Raw genomic sequence first — 16893 nt, forward strand, 5'->3', positions numbered from 1 at the left:
GAATGAATTATTATTTTTTAAAGTTGGTGTTGAAATAAAACAAAGCTGTAATAAACCAATGAAGCATTGCCAGCTCACATTATCTATAGGGTTTGATATGCCTGGTGTTTGCAGGCATATAAAACCAGCAATGGGGAGGCAGATTTCTCTTGAATGTGTATTTAGCCATGCTGCTCTTAATGCCATCAATTCCCAGAAACCCAAGCTGTTTTCCTTTGAAATAAACCACGGATAATATCTGATCCTAATTCAAGTTTATTAAAACTTAATAGTAATACTAGACTGCTTTACTTAATTATAGGTAGCGAAAAAGACTTGCTGATTTTTCTTTAATCAAAGTATAAAGTCTTGTCTTTAGCCATATTAAATTTAAGCTTGGATGACAAACCTCTTAGTATTTCAAAGCCTGCTGCTAAAGAGCAGGTGTGTTTTTCTGTGGGAAGCCTGTGTTTGTTGGGGACGCAGGATGAGTTTCATGTGAACTGAGTTTGAGGGTTCATCTGTTTTTGTTCCACAGAACAATGTGGAACATTGATGATGAGCCAGTGTAAAGGGACTGATTTGACGAGTGCTTGAATGCACTGAATGTCTGTTCAGTGACATTATCATTTTTAATGACTGCAGAAACCAAGCTTGCTGAGGTTTTTTTCCATCTTCTAGTGGAACTGTAGGTTTTGAAATAATTCTTAAAATGTTACCAGTGCATATCCTTCTCCCAGTTGTTTTTCTTCTTGCTCTTTTAGTGAATGACTCATTCTGGTCTGCTTTAGTTTCTGGACTTTCTCTTTTGTTCTTCTGAGAGTCTGGATAATGAATGGTAGCAAAACTTGAGACAGTAAATGTCAGGAACATGTTTCAAGAAACTGCGAAGGAAAAGCCTCACTGTTCTCATAGCAGCAATATTTTTGAGCCGCTGATTAGATGTGGAAAAAATCCACATGGCAATTCCGGCTCCTTTGGAGCATATGGCTTTCTTCTGGCTAGATGTGTTTTCACAATTGATAGGAAGTTCACTTCCTATGTTTAATCTGAAAAGGCTTTGACAGCACTGATTTTTACACATGCTTACTTATTCTGGATAGAATTGCAGTAGCTTATGTAATTTCGATAGCAGGAACACTGAAGCTGAGAAGCCTATTTTTCAAGTCTGAGAAGTATTGTGAATGTTGCAGCTCATGTGCGAGGGCTTTAGACTATAAAGATGGAATACACAGTATAGACAAATCACAATGTATGTTCTACAGTTAATGCCATTTTCATTATGAAAAATACTTTCAGAAAATAAACCAGAAGATTACTTATCTTCTGATAGGTACTGTTTTCATAGAATTGGTTCGCTTTACTAAAATAGAATCTGAGTGTATATAATTGCCCTCTAGTGGTTACAACTCAGGTTTAGATAGCAAATGATATCGATGCTGGTAAGAGCAATATGACATTGCGTGCTGACCGTTGTGTAGTGTGACCTGCATGTAGTTGTCTCTGGTTTTCATACTCGGAAGGATCCACCATTTGAAAAGTTATTGAGGGCTGTATGAAAATTAAAACTTCTGTTTCCCTTTGGGAGATTTATGATGGTTGAGGGGAGGAGGGCGAGGACAGTCTTGAACAAGCGGTGCCTGGAAGAAGTTCTTTTTGAAGATGTTTGCTTTGCTTCAGAAAGAAATGTGGCACGTGGGGTGCAGAACGGCTCGGCTGGGTGCTGGATGTGACAGGAGCAGGCCCTGCAGCTGCCCGCCCCACCCTGGGCAACCCGCCCGCTCCTCTGCTCCTGCCACGTGTGCAAAGCACTTCTTTTGTTGATCAAGAGGCTTTAAAAGGCATTTGGGTTTCTTTACTCTATCTGAAGAATGAAAGTCATGGGCACGGCGTTATCAGCATGATGTCCCTGCTGACTTTGTGGAAGCGTGGCACATACCTAAGGAAAAGGCACTAAGAGGTGTTGTGTGGGAAGCTGTGCTGGAGTAATTAGCTTGGGAAGTTTTGCCACGTTTGCAAACCTTTTAATCTGAAAACCCGAGGTACCATGTATGTGATTTTTGTCCTTGACTAAGTCCAGTATAACTGGTGAGTCACTGCTGTGCTGCTGAGCACACACGTCACATCTGTGCACTCCCTTTGCCATCCCCAAGGCAGAAGGCCGTGCTGCAGTGCCCGGCTGGGCACCCCAACATCACCTATCCAAAACCTGCTCCTACCCTGTCATGTTACTGGAAGACTCGTCCTGATATGCACACAGATGCTCCATGCTTGTCTTTCCTCATGCTTAAAAGAATGTTAAACTTCTGTTATTGCCCACTCACAGATCTCAGAGGAACACAGAATAATCTGCCTTTTGTTTTGTGAATAGCAGCTTCTAGTTGCTGCTTGCTTCAGATTTCTTGACCCAAGAGTGAGCTGCACATAAACAACGGCTCCCTCCCAGCCTGTGTTCACTCTCACTTTGCTGGAGGTACGGCTTGGCAATGCCTGCGGTACAAATAAACTCCCAATTGTCAAATTTCTCCTCTATCTGGAAAATGCATTTTCCGTCTTTGGGTGGAGCCGCACCCTTCTGACTGTTTTGCTTCCAGTTAATTACATCTGCTCTCTGTACGGAATGGTGAAGTTCAAAACACAGAATGAAAAAAAGTTTAAGTTAGTTCTTTTAAAAAAAAAATAAAAACAAGTGTTGATCCTTGCCCAGTTCAGAGGAGTTCTGAGAAAAACAGGAGTGAAGGACTCTGGTGGCCCCTGTTTTCAGCATGATGTATGCAATGGATTCACCATGCTGTGGTGAGTTACTATGGAAATATTTGTGCTCTGGTCCTGCTACAAAAAACACCTGATTTGCCATGATTAAAATTCTCAGAGTCATTTGTGCTTTTGAATTAGGACTTATGCTTCTGCATCTTTGTTGACCGTGTTGAATTTATATCACCGTAGCATTAAATGGATCCTCAGTACGGTCATTTTAACTGTAGCTAACTACAGCCAAACAGTTTCTTTTTGAAAACTCTCATAGTTTGGGAGCAGATGATGTTGGATACACAGAGCAAGGATTTCCTGCTGACAGAGAGATGAATTAAGTAGGCCTGCTCTGACATTGATAACCAGTGCAGAAGTCACATTACAGCCTTTACAGATGGAATCTATCCCTTACTAAAAGGGAGACAGCTTCTTCATAAGTTCATCAGGGTTTTTACAAGTTTTTATACAGTATTACAGAGAAAACTGCTTACCATACCATGCTTGTGTTTGGAAGTGTTTGTGGAATCTGATGTGGTTCTTTTTTTTTTTTTCCTTATCTGTATGTATCACTGGGAGGTCTTGCTGCCATAAAACAGCAGTATTATGGGATTAAGGATTGTAGGTAAACACAGCAGTACCTTATGTGGAAGGAATAAAAATGGGGAGAGGTTGCAGTGGTTGCAGTAGTTGCAGCAGATACTCCCTTTATTCTCTATACAGTTAACAAGCGAACACGTGAGAAGAGAGGAGCAGAGGAGAGTCGATGTAATGATTAACTACAGGGAGAAACTTCAGTGTGTGCAAGATAGTTAGACAGCTTTTGCAGAACTGCACCGACCTCCAAGCGCCTGGGACTGTGCTGAGAGTTTGAGTTTGTTGATGGGTTACCTACCTCCTTGTTCTCATTGCTTCCGTAGGGGAGGTTTTCTCGTCTGGCTCTTCATCTGGTGAGCTGTCAGGTAACCTTGTTGGCTTCTGTTGTTTACGCTTTGCCTGCAACTGAAAAATATAATTGCTGACAGGAATTCAATTAAACTTCTAAACTAATATCTCAATTTTTGGTGAATTTTTTTTTAATAATTCAGTTGCCTTATTACTTCAGGAATTTTGAGGAAGTGGGAAAAATAGTTAATGTTAGTGTTTAGTTTCTTGTCCTAATAGTCACCTCTACAAGATCCTGTTAGTGTTTGAAGAAATAATTTTTTTTAAACCTTTCTTTCATTCATTTTCTACTTTTTCTATCAATTCTACCTGTCCCCCAGTGTTTTCTCACTAAAACAATTCAGCATTTCTTTTAGTAAGTGTTATGAATCCTTGGATTTATTTTCTGTTAGTGCAGAGCTTTACTAATATCAGTCTCTTAAATTTTAAGACTAGACGAGATTTGTGCCTTACCTCTGGTTTTAGAGCAAAGCCATCTCCAAACATGACCAACCTCCCCTTTTATGTTACACTTCTCATTGCTGCGGTCAGAGATAAGAACGCAGGATTTTGGTTTTCGATTTTGATTTTACATCTTGTACTCCAATATACTTATTATTGAGTTGGTCAGAGAAAGTAACTGTCGAGTGTGTAATCATTTCCTCTTGATCACAAATTTAGGAATATTTTAGTTCTCTGAATAATTTTATGATTTTTTTCCAAGTGCAATATTTTAGTGCAGGTGCTTTTGGCAAATGGAGGTAAGAAAAACCACAAACTTTTAGGAACATACATTTAAAAATAAGTTGTGGAACCTGCTCTTTGCAGAGCTAATAATTCTTGGCTTATTTTATTTGGATATATGCTTCCTACAAAAACAGTCTTTGGGACTGTGTACACTTTGTGATAATATTTACTTTCATTATTGCAAAGTTAAAGTATTTCATGTTGTCAAACTCCCATTAAATTTATTACAGCAAACAGCAGTATTTGGCTGTAGTCTGGTTTTAGAGGGAAGTATTCCTGCAAGGGCATCACGATTGAATATTTCTGCAAGATTTTGCATATTGGAGCTCTTGTGTTATTTTAAGCGGCCATCCTAAAGAAGTCTGAATTTTTGGGTAGTGGCCTATTAAGTCTTTTTTTTTTCCTTTATTTTAAAGTCATATTGAGTTGCACTTTCCATAATTGATTAACATAGAGAGCACTGCAACATGTCAGAAAGGTGCATTGCTGGTGCGTTTTCCCCAGGGTAAGTCTGCGTGCCATGGTGATAGAAGTTGATGTAAATTACACAAAGTAGTCAGTGCCAACGATACGTAGCCAACGCCATGACTTGTGTAATAAAAGAATGAACTTTCTTAATGAAGTTGAGCAGAACAACTTACAGGGCAACAAGTACAATATCCTCTGGAAAACCTGGTTTAATCCATTAGTACAAGTCCCTAACACCGGCCAGGTAATGCGGAGCTACACAGGCTTTCTCCAAGTACCTGTATTGTTGTATAGGATGCTGTCATTCATGACAGCAATAATACAAAATAAGTCTCTTCGTTATGTTGTTTTTGTATTCTAATGAGTCAACTTGAACATCTCAGGATGCTGTGAATAATTTTTCAGAGAATTGCACTTTATTGTTCATTTATTTTAAAGTAGCACTTAACGCAGCAAGATGTGTTAAAATATCAGCATCTTTACTGTGGAATGCAGATGGAAATTTAATTATTTTTTCCTCTCAAGAAAATTACATTAAAATGAGCAACGAGCTGGGGAGTGCTTGGCAGGAACATTTCTGCTTTGTCTGTTTTCAGCATGGAATTGCATCCTTTTTTCTGAGGCTGTCAGTGTTCTTCATCTATTCTGTGATTATCTTACAAGAGGAGGTTTCAAGGCACGATGTATGTGAGGTGACAGACTTTAAGATTCAGATGTGAAGATAATTAATTGAATTTTTTTCTTGTTGTCTTGAAGCCGTCCAGCGCTTGTAGCAGAAGGCTGATTTTTGGGAATTCTTGTGAAACCTAATGACAAAAAGTTAAGTAAAAAGAGGTGTTTTAAAGACTAGTAATTAGTAACTATGGTGACAGATGTCTTACTGTAGCGAGTCAGACAGCTATATATAAACCAAATTACTTCTCGATTAGAACTCTTCCTCTAATCTCATCTTTTTTAAAAATAGCCTTTTGCATCAAAACTAGTGACATTGATGGAGAGAGATCTATTTTTGCATGCTGTTCTCACATTTTGGGTTAAAAAAGGCTTTTTTCTGGAGCATCTTGTCATCTTGTTCCTTTGGACGGCGCGTGCATCTCTGGATCACTTGTGTGGTCTGTGGGTGGGGCGGTGTTGCTGAGTAACTTCTGCCTTTTTGAACCATTTATTCTGCGTTGTCTGCTCATCACAGAAAAGCGTATTCAGTAAAAGCAACGATATTGTGCATGGTGCCTGGGATGGTGTCAGATCACATCCTTCAACAGCAGTCCTCTACATGAATGCTTATTACAGAATTTTGAGATCTGAAGATATTACAGTGTAATAAAGAGCGTTCAGAACTCATTCTTCTATGCCAGGGAGTTTTGCTACATTTTGCAGTTACAGGATGTGATTATTGGGGGGTGTTAATTCACAACTCTCGAACTGGATTATAAATTGCTTCTAAAAGTAGTGTGTGAGGTTAATAGTGTGTCAGCAGCTCTGCTAGAAGAGCGGGAGGGTGGTTGGGTTAGCAAGGGTAACCTGCCTTTGTGATGGTGATTCTGTTCTTGTTGGTTCCACTTAAAAAAATAATAATAACAGAAAAGCCCAGGCTTAAGTACCTTTTGTGCAAAGTTTGGGATGAGAGCACAGCCCTAGAGTGAAAGCAGCACTCCTGGTATGAGCTGTCACTTAAATGTTGTTATCCTATCGCAGTCTTGTGTGAAATATCATTTTCCATATAACTTCTGTCTTTCTTCCAGAGTTTATGTTCCAAATGTTTTGAGTGTTGATGGTTCCCTTTAGAGCTAAAGTAAATAAAAGACACCTGTAAGTGGTTAATGACAGTCATATAGCTCTGTCCTGATCCGTGGGATTTTTCAGATTCCAGGATCTGCCGTGCAATTTGTTCAGTTTGTGCAAGCACACATGATGCGGGTTTTTATTGTTCTCTAAATGGACCCCCAATTTCAGAGAGCTGTCTTGTAATACAGATGACCTCAAATCCTGATCGTGAGATGTACATTCTAGTGTTAAGATCCTGAGGTCAGTCACTGGTGCTGTAAGCCCTGCCTGCACCGCTCCGATGCTGCTGCTGCCTTGGGAGGTGTGGGGCCGTGGCTTAGGAACCAGCTCTGAAACCCTGCTCTTGTTTAGCTTAGGTCATTGTGATATACGAACCAAACTAGGCAAACCGAATATAGTAGCTGTTCTGAAACTGCTTTGTGGTGTTCGGCTGTTCCTGCATCAGGCCTTTGCTGCCATGTGATGGGTGAGGAGCAGCCTGCTGGGCTGGGGGTGCTGCCTTGCTTCCTTCACCCTGCCTTATGTGTGGAGCACCTCGGTCACAAGAGGTGCTGTGCCTGTGGCAGGTGGGTGGGACTGCTTTGGGGCTGTAGGCAGCAATGCACAACTGCAGCAAACTTCTGGTGAGCGGAACGGATATTTGTCCTTGGGCTTTTCTTTATATCCGCAGGCTTTAAATGGTGACTGTGAATTTTTGTTTTAATATGGAGAGCTTGGATTGTGACTTGAGATCCTGAACATTCACTTTTAGCCATCTTCTGTCAACTCTTTTTTTTTAATAAGGAAATGCAACAATATGACTTGAAAACTTTTGATAATAAATAAATAGCCTGAACTATTGACATAAAATGCTTCTAAGTTCCACATAGATTATTCTAAACCTTACAAAGTATTGTTAAGGCTCTTTAAGGCTCTTTAAAAGGATTTCTGTTAACAATGACTGTTTCCTAATATAAATGAAAAAAAAAATTCCTTGTAAAGTAAATGTTTGTCATCCCATTTCTGAATTTACCTGGTTCAAAGCAGATTTTGTGGGCAGCAGTGGGTACTGTGCAGTGCTATTGACTGTGGTCACCTTGGGTCCTGAGCTTTCCTTTTCCAGATCATTACAGCTGCTGCAAACATGGGGCTTTAATACTGGTTTACTAAGTCAGTTGTGCTGTGTGAGGGGCCTGACATGGAGGTGGTATTTCCTCTGCAAACACACTAATGTGGCTGGTGGTTTTGTTTGGTCTTTGTGTGTGCGTGCGTGAAAACTTGCAGTGTATCATTGCTGAAAATTCTGTTCAGTGTAGATTCAGAACTCAGTTCTAAAGTAAGTGCTGTGACACGGTGTGTCAGAAGAAAGGTCTGTACCAAATCATTCACAGGTGCAGTGTACTTGGAAATGTTTGCTCTGTTTTCTTGAGAAATGTGACCTTTCGATACTGAGGAGAACATGAGAATAACCTGTGGCTGTGTGTTGAGCTGGAGCTGTTGAGGTCTGGCTGCTTGATGCTGCTCTGTCCCAGCTGTGCTTCCTCCTCCCTGGCCTCCCAGCCCCACACAGCCCTGTGCCCATTTCAGGCAAAGCCAGCAGAGATCGTGCAAACAAAAGCTGAGCTGAACACAAGGCCTGCAGTGAATTTGAGAGCTCTCAAGCTATCAGGGCATGGCAAGCAGCAAAGCGATTCATACTTCAGAGCACTTCAGCTACATCCAGAAAAGGTTGTCTGTTTATAACCGGACTCAGTTATGCTGGCACGAAGCTGCTTTTACTGCTACAGTTTATTTTGCTTGACAACAGGTATGAGCGGGCAGCAGGGTTGTCCTGGCAGTGCAGTCAACAAACCTCAAGGTGGGAACAGGACGCAGCTCTCGGTCAGCAGAAGGGCACGTTCCCTGTTCCCTCCAGCCCCAGGCCCTGCTGGTAGGCTGCTCTCCCTCTCCTCAGCTGCCACACTGAATTTCACAGCATGTGCTTGTCATGGGTAGCTAGAATCATTTCAGAACTGGTCTGCCGAGATCTCACAAATTAAAGCGCTGGTTTTGTTTCCAAGTTGTTCAGTGAGCAAAGAGCTTTTTAGATCCACGTGTTTAACTAATACAAAACTAAATAGAAAAGCAGTTTTGCTCTATGCACCCCACCCTGTGAATTATGCTTGCTTATGGAGAAAAATACTTTTACTTCCTTGATAGGTGGGTGGAGTTAGTCGAGTGAGTGGAAAGGAATTTAGGATGTGTCTAAGCAGACCAGAATGAGGAACTCAATCATTTGAATCTGGAGATAATTTAGCATTTGAACTTCTGTCATCTATCTTACAGCCAAAGGATAAACCTGGAATTTGTTGTGGTTAGCACAGTGTGTTAGCACTGCTAGCAGAACTGCTGCTCCCACATTCAGAAAATAGTCAGTGTTAATATTTGAAGGAATGTAAAGTGACCTATGAACTGTATGGGAAAAGAAACCTTTTGGCTGCAGTGTGATAAATGTTGGCTGTATTGCTTTGACCCCATTATGTCTTGCTCTAAGATCTTTCTTTGTAATTGAGATTGTGCAAAACCAGTATATTTCACCTCTTAATAGAATACTTAGTATGAGACAGGTCCACACAGTTGTGTCTTGATCAATTTTGTGTTGAAGTATTGCAATTTTTAGATCCCCATTTATTTGCTACATGTGAGTACTGGCTTTAGTCCAATGCATTTGTACCACCAGCATTAATTGTCCAATGACTGGTCATCTCATCTCTAGTGTGAGCAGAGGGAAGAACCTGTTGTCTTTCGGTGTAGAATTGAATGGCGTTATTACTGTAGCTGACACCACTGCTGCCCCTTTCTCATTCTCAGTATAGCAAAAAGATGAACTTGTCACCTCCTCAGCATGAGAATTTAAGATATTTAAATCTTTCTGGACTAAACTAATGCCTTGAGAGTGTAAAACAGGGCTCAGCAGCACATGGTAGCTGTATATATTTCTTTCACAAAGGAGATAAGAGATGAGGAAATTAACAGTAACATAGGAGGTCCTGAAATTGGGAGACTCTTATATCTGTAATAGCCTAGGCAGTGAAAATGTATTGAGTATATTGATGGTTGACTTCTGTAAAGGAGACAATGGCCTACATTTTTGTGCCTCTTGCTTACTTGACAGTGTAACAGTGGAACAAGGGTGGCATATGAGCATATGCTGCAGCCTGTCTGCATTTACAGATGTAGATTTCACTCCATGAATGAAGTGAATCTCAACATCTGTGTTCTTCAGTAATTCTCTATGATTTTCAGTGTAATTGTCCTGAACAGATGTTTCAAGTTGATGGAGCAGCAGTACGTACTCTTCAAATGGAAAAGGGAGGCTTTATGCAGTGATTGCAAATGTTCTGTGAATCAGAACGATCACCCTTTTATACTTGCTGCCTACTGCAGTACTGGTGCATTTCCAGCCTGGAAGAGGCTTGGGGGTGTTTTTGTACATGGTGTTGTACTTGGAGTGGTTACTGTAAGAATTTTGGGGGAGAAAAAGTCCACTATTTGAATGATCAGTAACTCATTTATAGAAAACCTTTTAAGCATTGATTTCTTTTTGTCCTATTTGCGAAGCCTTTATTCTCCATCTTTACCTTGTGCCGTGTAACCAACAGCTATGCAGCAGGAAAAGTCTTGCCTTGGGCTTCTGAATGTGCCATCAGTTACCATACACAGCTGGTTCTGAAGATTTTAATCTTGCTTTGAGAAAGTTAAAATGTTAAACTTGTGAGTTAATTATGAGTTTATTCTTTATTTATTGGGCTAATTCTGGAGCTTCATGTTAAATTTCTAGATTGATCCTTAGTGATGTCATGCGGTGCATTGAAAGAAATGCTGAATACAGTTAAAATGAAGGCTAAGGAGGGAGTGCTTGCTAAAAGCAAGTTTTGTAGGAAGAGGCTAAAACAAAATGCGTCAGTTGGTTCTACCCTTGTACTGTAATTAAACCGAAGTAATTAATTAAGCTACTGAAAGCTTTCTTTCCTATGCATCTCTGAGCCCACTGTTTGTCTTTCGAGTTCCTTCAGAAATGTCTCATGCTATGGAGAACTGCACACAGCTTGGGGAAGAACAAACACAAAGAAGCCAGAAATCGACATCTCACTTTCTGACTTGTCTGGCTATGTAGAGAGTTATCTTACGCCTCCCTCTTGGAAATAGGATGTTAGTTAAGTAGTAGCTATAAGCAGAATGGTTGTTTATTTGGTTTGGTTTTGTTTCTTTGAAAATTCTCCTACATTTCATGTGGAAAGCTACAATCTGGAGCATAGCGATTGTCTAATTCCCTAATGTCACCAGAATTCATACATTGTCCATGCACACATTTCATATCTCCCTGACTGCACGAAAGTAAAATGCAGACTGTGATTTGCAAGTTGTTGGTACTCTGAGTCACTGACCTAAAAAGCGGTGGAACTTGAATGGTGTAAGGTTTTTCTGTCACATAGGTCAAAGAAGAGGAGGTAATTGTGTTCAGTTTGCAAAGCTCAGCAGAAACCTGAAATATGATCAATACCACATAATACCTTGTAAAGCATCATGGAAACAAAAATCTAATACTTCGGAAGTCCCTTAAGGAGGCTTCGAAGTAATATGGGTGGTCCTGGGGAAGCTTGACTTCAAAATAACATCTTAAATTTTGTGGAAGCAGCATGATAAGGACAATTAAGTGAGTTTATTAACAAGGTATAAATGAGAGAGGATGCAAACAACCGTGAAAACATAAATGACCAAATCAGAACATGGACTAGAATTTATTTTTTTGTCTGAGAAGGCAGATACTGGAAATGTAATATGTGATATATTATATATATATATGATACTGGAAAGTAAGTTTCTTAAATAATTGTACATTGCCTCCGATGGAGGGGAAAGAACCATTTGAGCCATAGGTATTGTTGTCTTAAAAAGAAAGATGCAGTCTTAAGAGGTTCTGCCCTCACCTGCCCCAACTGCACTCAGCCCACATGTAAGGCACAAGAGGGCTGAGTTTTTAGTTTGATCTGGAGGGAGATGTGAATTACGAAACCAGGTGTCATTAGGCAGCACATACTGCCCTTTGTTCCAGCACTACCAGGGTAAGCAGAGTTTGCGTCAGCTCTCCAAACTGCTTTGCTGGGGCTAACAGTGAGCCAGTAGAGCCGTGGAGGTGGTGGTGTGACTGTCCCGAGCACGGGGCTGAAATGCCTTTGGTTGTGTCGAAGCCGGCACCGCTGCTGGAGCTGGGCAGCATGCACTGCAAGCAGGAATGCCTTCATTACACAGCTGCTGGTAACAGGCACTGTGCAAACTGGAGAGCCTACCTAGAACATGGAGTACATAATGCTGTATTAAATACCAGTATGCTGCCATAAATAGTAGTTAATGTACAGAAGTGAGTGTCTGTCTCAGGGTCCTATAAAGGACCTATAAAGAACTTTTTTTTTTTTCCTAGGGATTGATCTTTGGGAAAGATGAAGGCTGCTAGTGAAAGCAGGATGGCAATAACATGTAAATTTGCTGCATGGAAGCGACCAAAGCTGTGGGTTGCTTGCCAACTGCTGCATTAAGGATGAGATGGCTGAAACCTTCTTCTGAAGTGCTGAAGTCAGTGCGTTTCTGCTTAGACACCAGCTTATTAACATGTTGCTGGTGCTGTTATTTCTTTGCTAGATGCAGGGAATAGTGTTAATTCTGTTTGTAAAGACTTCAAGACATTTTAACAGCATCACTTTTCTAAAGCATACATGATGAAATTTAGTAGCATGCACTTAAATGGACATCAATGTGATAATATAAAATGGAATGTGTATTTATTATAGCTGTTTATTTACACTTCTGTTGTTCCATGTGGAATTTGTGAGTTTAGCACTGCTGATGGTGTGTTGCATTTCCTTTCCCATGGTAACTCTTCTGTGTTTTTCTGTGCTATCTTCTCAATGCCCCGTCTGTGGATGCTGCAGAAATATATTGGCATCCTTGAATCCAAAATGTAGAGGACTAAAAGGCAGGTATTATGTATAGGAAAGAAAAGGGTGGGGTAGGTAAGCATAAACATGTTTGTTTCTCCTTGCCTGTGACTCACTTCTTCATAACAGAAGGATTTTCAAAAGGAGCAGAGTGCTAATTGAAAGCAAACAGGAAGTAAAAATAATTCTGTGCACTCAACCATGAGGGTGGAATACTTTCAGACAAGTAAATTAATGAGCTAATTAATTTGCTTGACTTTAAACCTATAACTGTGACAAAAGCCATATAACTATTATTTATACTAATATGTAATATTTTGTAACACAGAGTACTGTTTAGAGGGGATGGGTCTGATGATTAATGCAGTGAAAACAGCCAATATTTCCTGATCTGTCCATAATTCATCCTGATGGACATGTGACCGATTTTTTTTTTTTTCTAATTTAAGATCAAAGGCATATCTCTTGAGTAGAAGTCTTTCATGTGCTGCTTGTCGTTCTGTCATTACCTCCATCTAGCTGAGTTTGCCTGTTTTGACATTCATCTCAATTGCTGTATTGAGTCCCATCCTGTGGACCCAATTGCATTGAAGCCGTCAGGTGCTGAAGATGAGCATGTCAGATACATATCATGTGCTTGGAGTCATGTTCCAAGATGAGGTTTGAAAAGTACTACTGCTGGTCTCATCGTTTTTAAACCCAAGTTTTCTTTCAATGTTTTTACTGTTTTTTTTTTTGTTTTTGAGGAGTGTGATAATAGACAAAAGCATGTTGTTTTTCTTTATTGAATCCTCAAACAGAAAAAATCATGAGTTGCTTTTATAGGTAAGACATGGGAATATGCTCATTTCTGGAGGCAGCACTCGGCCTCCCACCTGCTACTTGATGAATTTCCTTACAAGTGCAGGAAGTTAGACTTCTGATGTGTATAAGGATCCTTTAATAACCACTGTCACCTTGAAGTTCTGCCCATGGCCCACTTCAGCTGCATTTGGCTGCCTAATAATATGGCAGTCCCTCTCTTATGCTGCCTGCTGATCAGGTCTCAGCTGGTGACTCACTTGCCAGGTGGCCTCTCCTAGATGGGGCAGTTCCCCTTGTGTCATAAGCCACTTAAGATTCAGTAAGTTGCTATTAGAATTTAATTAACACTACAAATGGATATTTACAAAGGTACCTGACAATGAATCGATCCTAGGATTAACATAATCACCTGAAGGCTGTGCTGCCATTCAGCGAGACCTGGACAGGCTGGAGAGCTGGGCAGTAAGAAACCGGATGAGGTTCAACAAAAGCAAGTGTAGGGTCTTACACCTAGGGAGGAATAATTGCATGCACCAATACAGGCTGGGGGATGAGCTGCTGGAGAGGAGCTCTGCAGAGAGGGACCTGGGCGTCCTGGTGGACGATAGGTTGGCCATGAGCCAGCAGTGTGCCCTCGTGGCCAAAAAGGCCAATGGCATTCTGGGGTGCATTAAGAAGAGCGTGTCCAGCAGGTCGAGGGAGGTGATCCTCTCCCTCTACTCTGCCCTGGTAAGGCCTCATCTGGAGTACTGTGTCCAGTTCTGGGCTCCCCGGTACAAAAAAGACAGGGATCTCTTGGAAAGAGTCCAGCGGAGGGCCACAAAGATGGTGAAGGGCCTGGAGCATCTCCCCTATGAAGAAAGGCTAAGTGAACTGGGTCTGTTTAGCCTTGAGAAAAGACGACTGAGAGGGGACTTGATCCAGGTTTATAAATATCTGAGGTGTGGCGGCCATAGTGGTGAGGCCAGTCTCTCTTCAGTGGTACGTGGAGACAGGACGAGGGGAAACGGACATAAGCTGCACATAGGAAGTTTGCACGAATGTGTGTAAGAACTTCTTCACGGTGAGGTGACGGAGCACTGGAACAGGCTGCCCAGGGAGGTTGTGGAGTCTCCTTCTCTGGAGATATTCAAGTCTTGCCTGGACGCCTACCTGTGCGACCTGGTGTAGGGAACCTGCTTTGGCAGGGGGGTTGGTCTCGATGATCTCTAGAGGTCCCTTCCAACCCCTGCAATTCTGTGATTCTGTGATAATGGTGTGGACTAGTTTCCCTGAGAAGTAAAAGCATCCTAATTTTGTTTTCCTTAGTTTCAGTCAGGTGTTATTACAATTCCTGAATCCTGTCATCTTCCAAAGGATTTATTTTCACTCTCAGTCCTTGCTCCTCCTATAACACGTTTGTATCGCGCAACTCAGGCACCTTCACCTCATAGAGTTGAAATCCTCATATTGATGAACAGATTCTTATGTGCGTGTGGCAAAAGGTGTTGCCAAGGTGATCTCATTCTTTCCATGCAGGCACTAGTGTCAAATAATCAACAAATATTTTTATTTTTTAGTTATGTGAAGGTGTTACATCCCGAGGAGAATACCTTGAGTTCAGTGCATTAGTTCTTCTCTACATTGGGTGTCAAGCTATATTTTAAAGCAAATTCAATTTTACTGACACTTCAGTTTCAACATACTTGTTTTATTTCTCCAGGTAACGTAATGTTCTTTTTGTTTGTTTTTGCAGTTCTATCTTCAAGACACTAAAAGTAGTAATGGTACCTTTATTAATAGCCAGAGACTGAGTAGAGGGTCTGAGGAGAGCCCACCATGTGAGATAATGTCAGGTGACATCATCCAGTTTGGTGTAGATGTGACGGAGAACACACGGAAAGGTAAGGGTATGGATCACTTTCTGTTTTTGTTTTTCCAGTGTACTTATTTACAGTGTCTTACTGCAGTGTGATCTTTAAGCGTAAATGGTATTCCCACTGTAAGAAAAGAAAACGTTATTGCTTCTTTTCCCTCCGTTGTGCTGGCAGTGAGTCTTGTGACTGCGTGGTACACTGGATAAAGAAATGGATTCGCTGAAAACACTGAATCTGTCCTTCCTCCCACTCAGCCAGGTCTTTCAGTTGGCTTGCTTCCTCGGGCCACCTTCTTCTGCAGCTGTGTGGGTGCTGATGTGCATTTCAATAGGCGATGGAAATGCAGAGCTGGGATGGCACCATGTGTTTAGATGCTGTCTCACTTCAGTTGACTTCCAGCAGTTTTGAAAGTGCAGTGTGAGTGTGTATGTACAGGGGATGTGTGCGTAGCACTGGGGGTTTTGTTTGTTTTGGATTCCTGGATGTTTAGTTGGTATTGTTTGGGAGTTATTTAAAATGTTACTTGATGTAACGTGAGCACAAATATTAATGAATAATAGCAGTATATTTGGAATACATCCAAGGGATACTTTACATCTTTAATAAACCTGGAACTATCTATTTTGAGTGGGGCTGTCCTGATTACAGGGGCCAAATTTGTTAATCTATGTTTAGACCTAAAACAATTTTGAAGTTTTTTCTAGAAGGTAAAAACGGATTTCATTTGTTTTTATTGGTGATTATTTGCAATTAATGTATGTGAAAGTCTGTGGAAAGCTCATTGGAATGAGCAGTTCTTCCCCATGGCTCTGTTAGTATGGCAGGACACAGCCCCTGGGCCTGAGCCATCTGGTTCTGCTGCCTTCCTTTGCTCTTCCCGGCTTTGAAGATAGGAGCTGCACTCGGCGTGGCTGCGATGCGCTGAGCCAGCTGATGAGGAAGAGCGTCGAGGTCTGTGTTTCCCTCTCTGTGCCTCCCCAAGCAATGAATGAAAATTGTATCATCATGCAGGGGCACGAAACAGCTGCATCACAGTTACAGTGGTTACACATGAATGCAGCTGGAATGCAGACAAACACATTTTTCTCCCCCTGTTCATTTCAGTAATTTTAGATGTTACTGTTAACTTAATCTCGTAATAAAGCACCGACATGAAAGCCGGTTTTAAATTGGTGGTTCCCTTTGAGGCCCTTTCGCACACTGATACTTGTGTGGTGCCTCCCCTGCAGAAGGCATCTCAGCACTTTGCCACGTGCCCTTACGGACAGGCAGCACGAACGGCCTATGTAAATTGCCATTTGTGTAAATATCGCTGGAATATGTTTATTTCCGTGCCATTGTTCGGGCTGCCCTTTGGGAAGTCATTTTCTCGCAAATCCGATCTCGATCGGGTCTCGAGGAGCGCGGCACGCTCACTGTGCGCCGCTTCGGGACGCCTTACATAAGCGGCGGTTCTTCCAAGTTGCGCTGTGGAGCCGAAGCCGTTGCCAGGCCCGGCGAGGCTCGCAGCTGCCGCTTCCTTTTTTGTCGCTGCTGTTCCAGGCACCGGCCCCGCTCCGTTCCCCCTCCGGGCCGCGGCGCCGCCCGCCCGTCACCCCTCCAGCTCCGCTTCCGTGTCCTCGGCGCCG

General features: G+C 41.7%; 1 protein-coding gene across 15 annotated transcripts in view; it reads left to right on the forward strand.

Moving 5' to 3' along the window:
- SLMAP (sarcolemma associated protein) overlaps positions 1 to 16893 on the forward strand; it is a 79177-nt gene that overhangs the window by 15220 nt on the left and 47064 nt on the right. For 14 of the 15 annotated variants that reach the window (XM_010718504.2, XM_031555562.1, XM_010718497.3 and 11 more), the window contains exon 2: positions 15145 to 15292. In XM_010718504.2, the coding sequence (XP_010716806.1) occupies positions 15145 to 15292 (148 nt within the window). Of the gene's footprint in view, positions 1 to 3540; positions 3690 to 15144; positions 15293 to 16893 lie in introns of those variants that run through there. The other variant, XM_010718510.3, reaches the window with a different exon arrangement.

Source organism: Meleagris gallopavo, chromosome 14 (genome assembly GCF_000146605.3).
Source record: "Meleagris gallopavo isolate NT-WF06-2002-E0010 breed Aviagen turkey brand Nicholas breeding stock chromosome 14, Turkey_5.1, whole genome shotgun sequence".
NCBI lineage: Eukaryota > Metazoa > Chordata > Aves > Galliformes > Phasianidae > Meleagris > Meleagris gallopavo.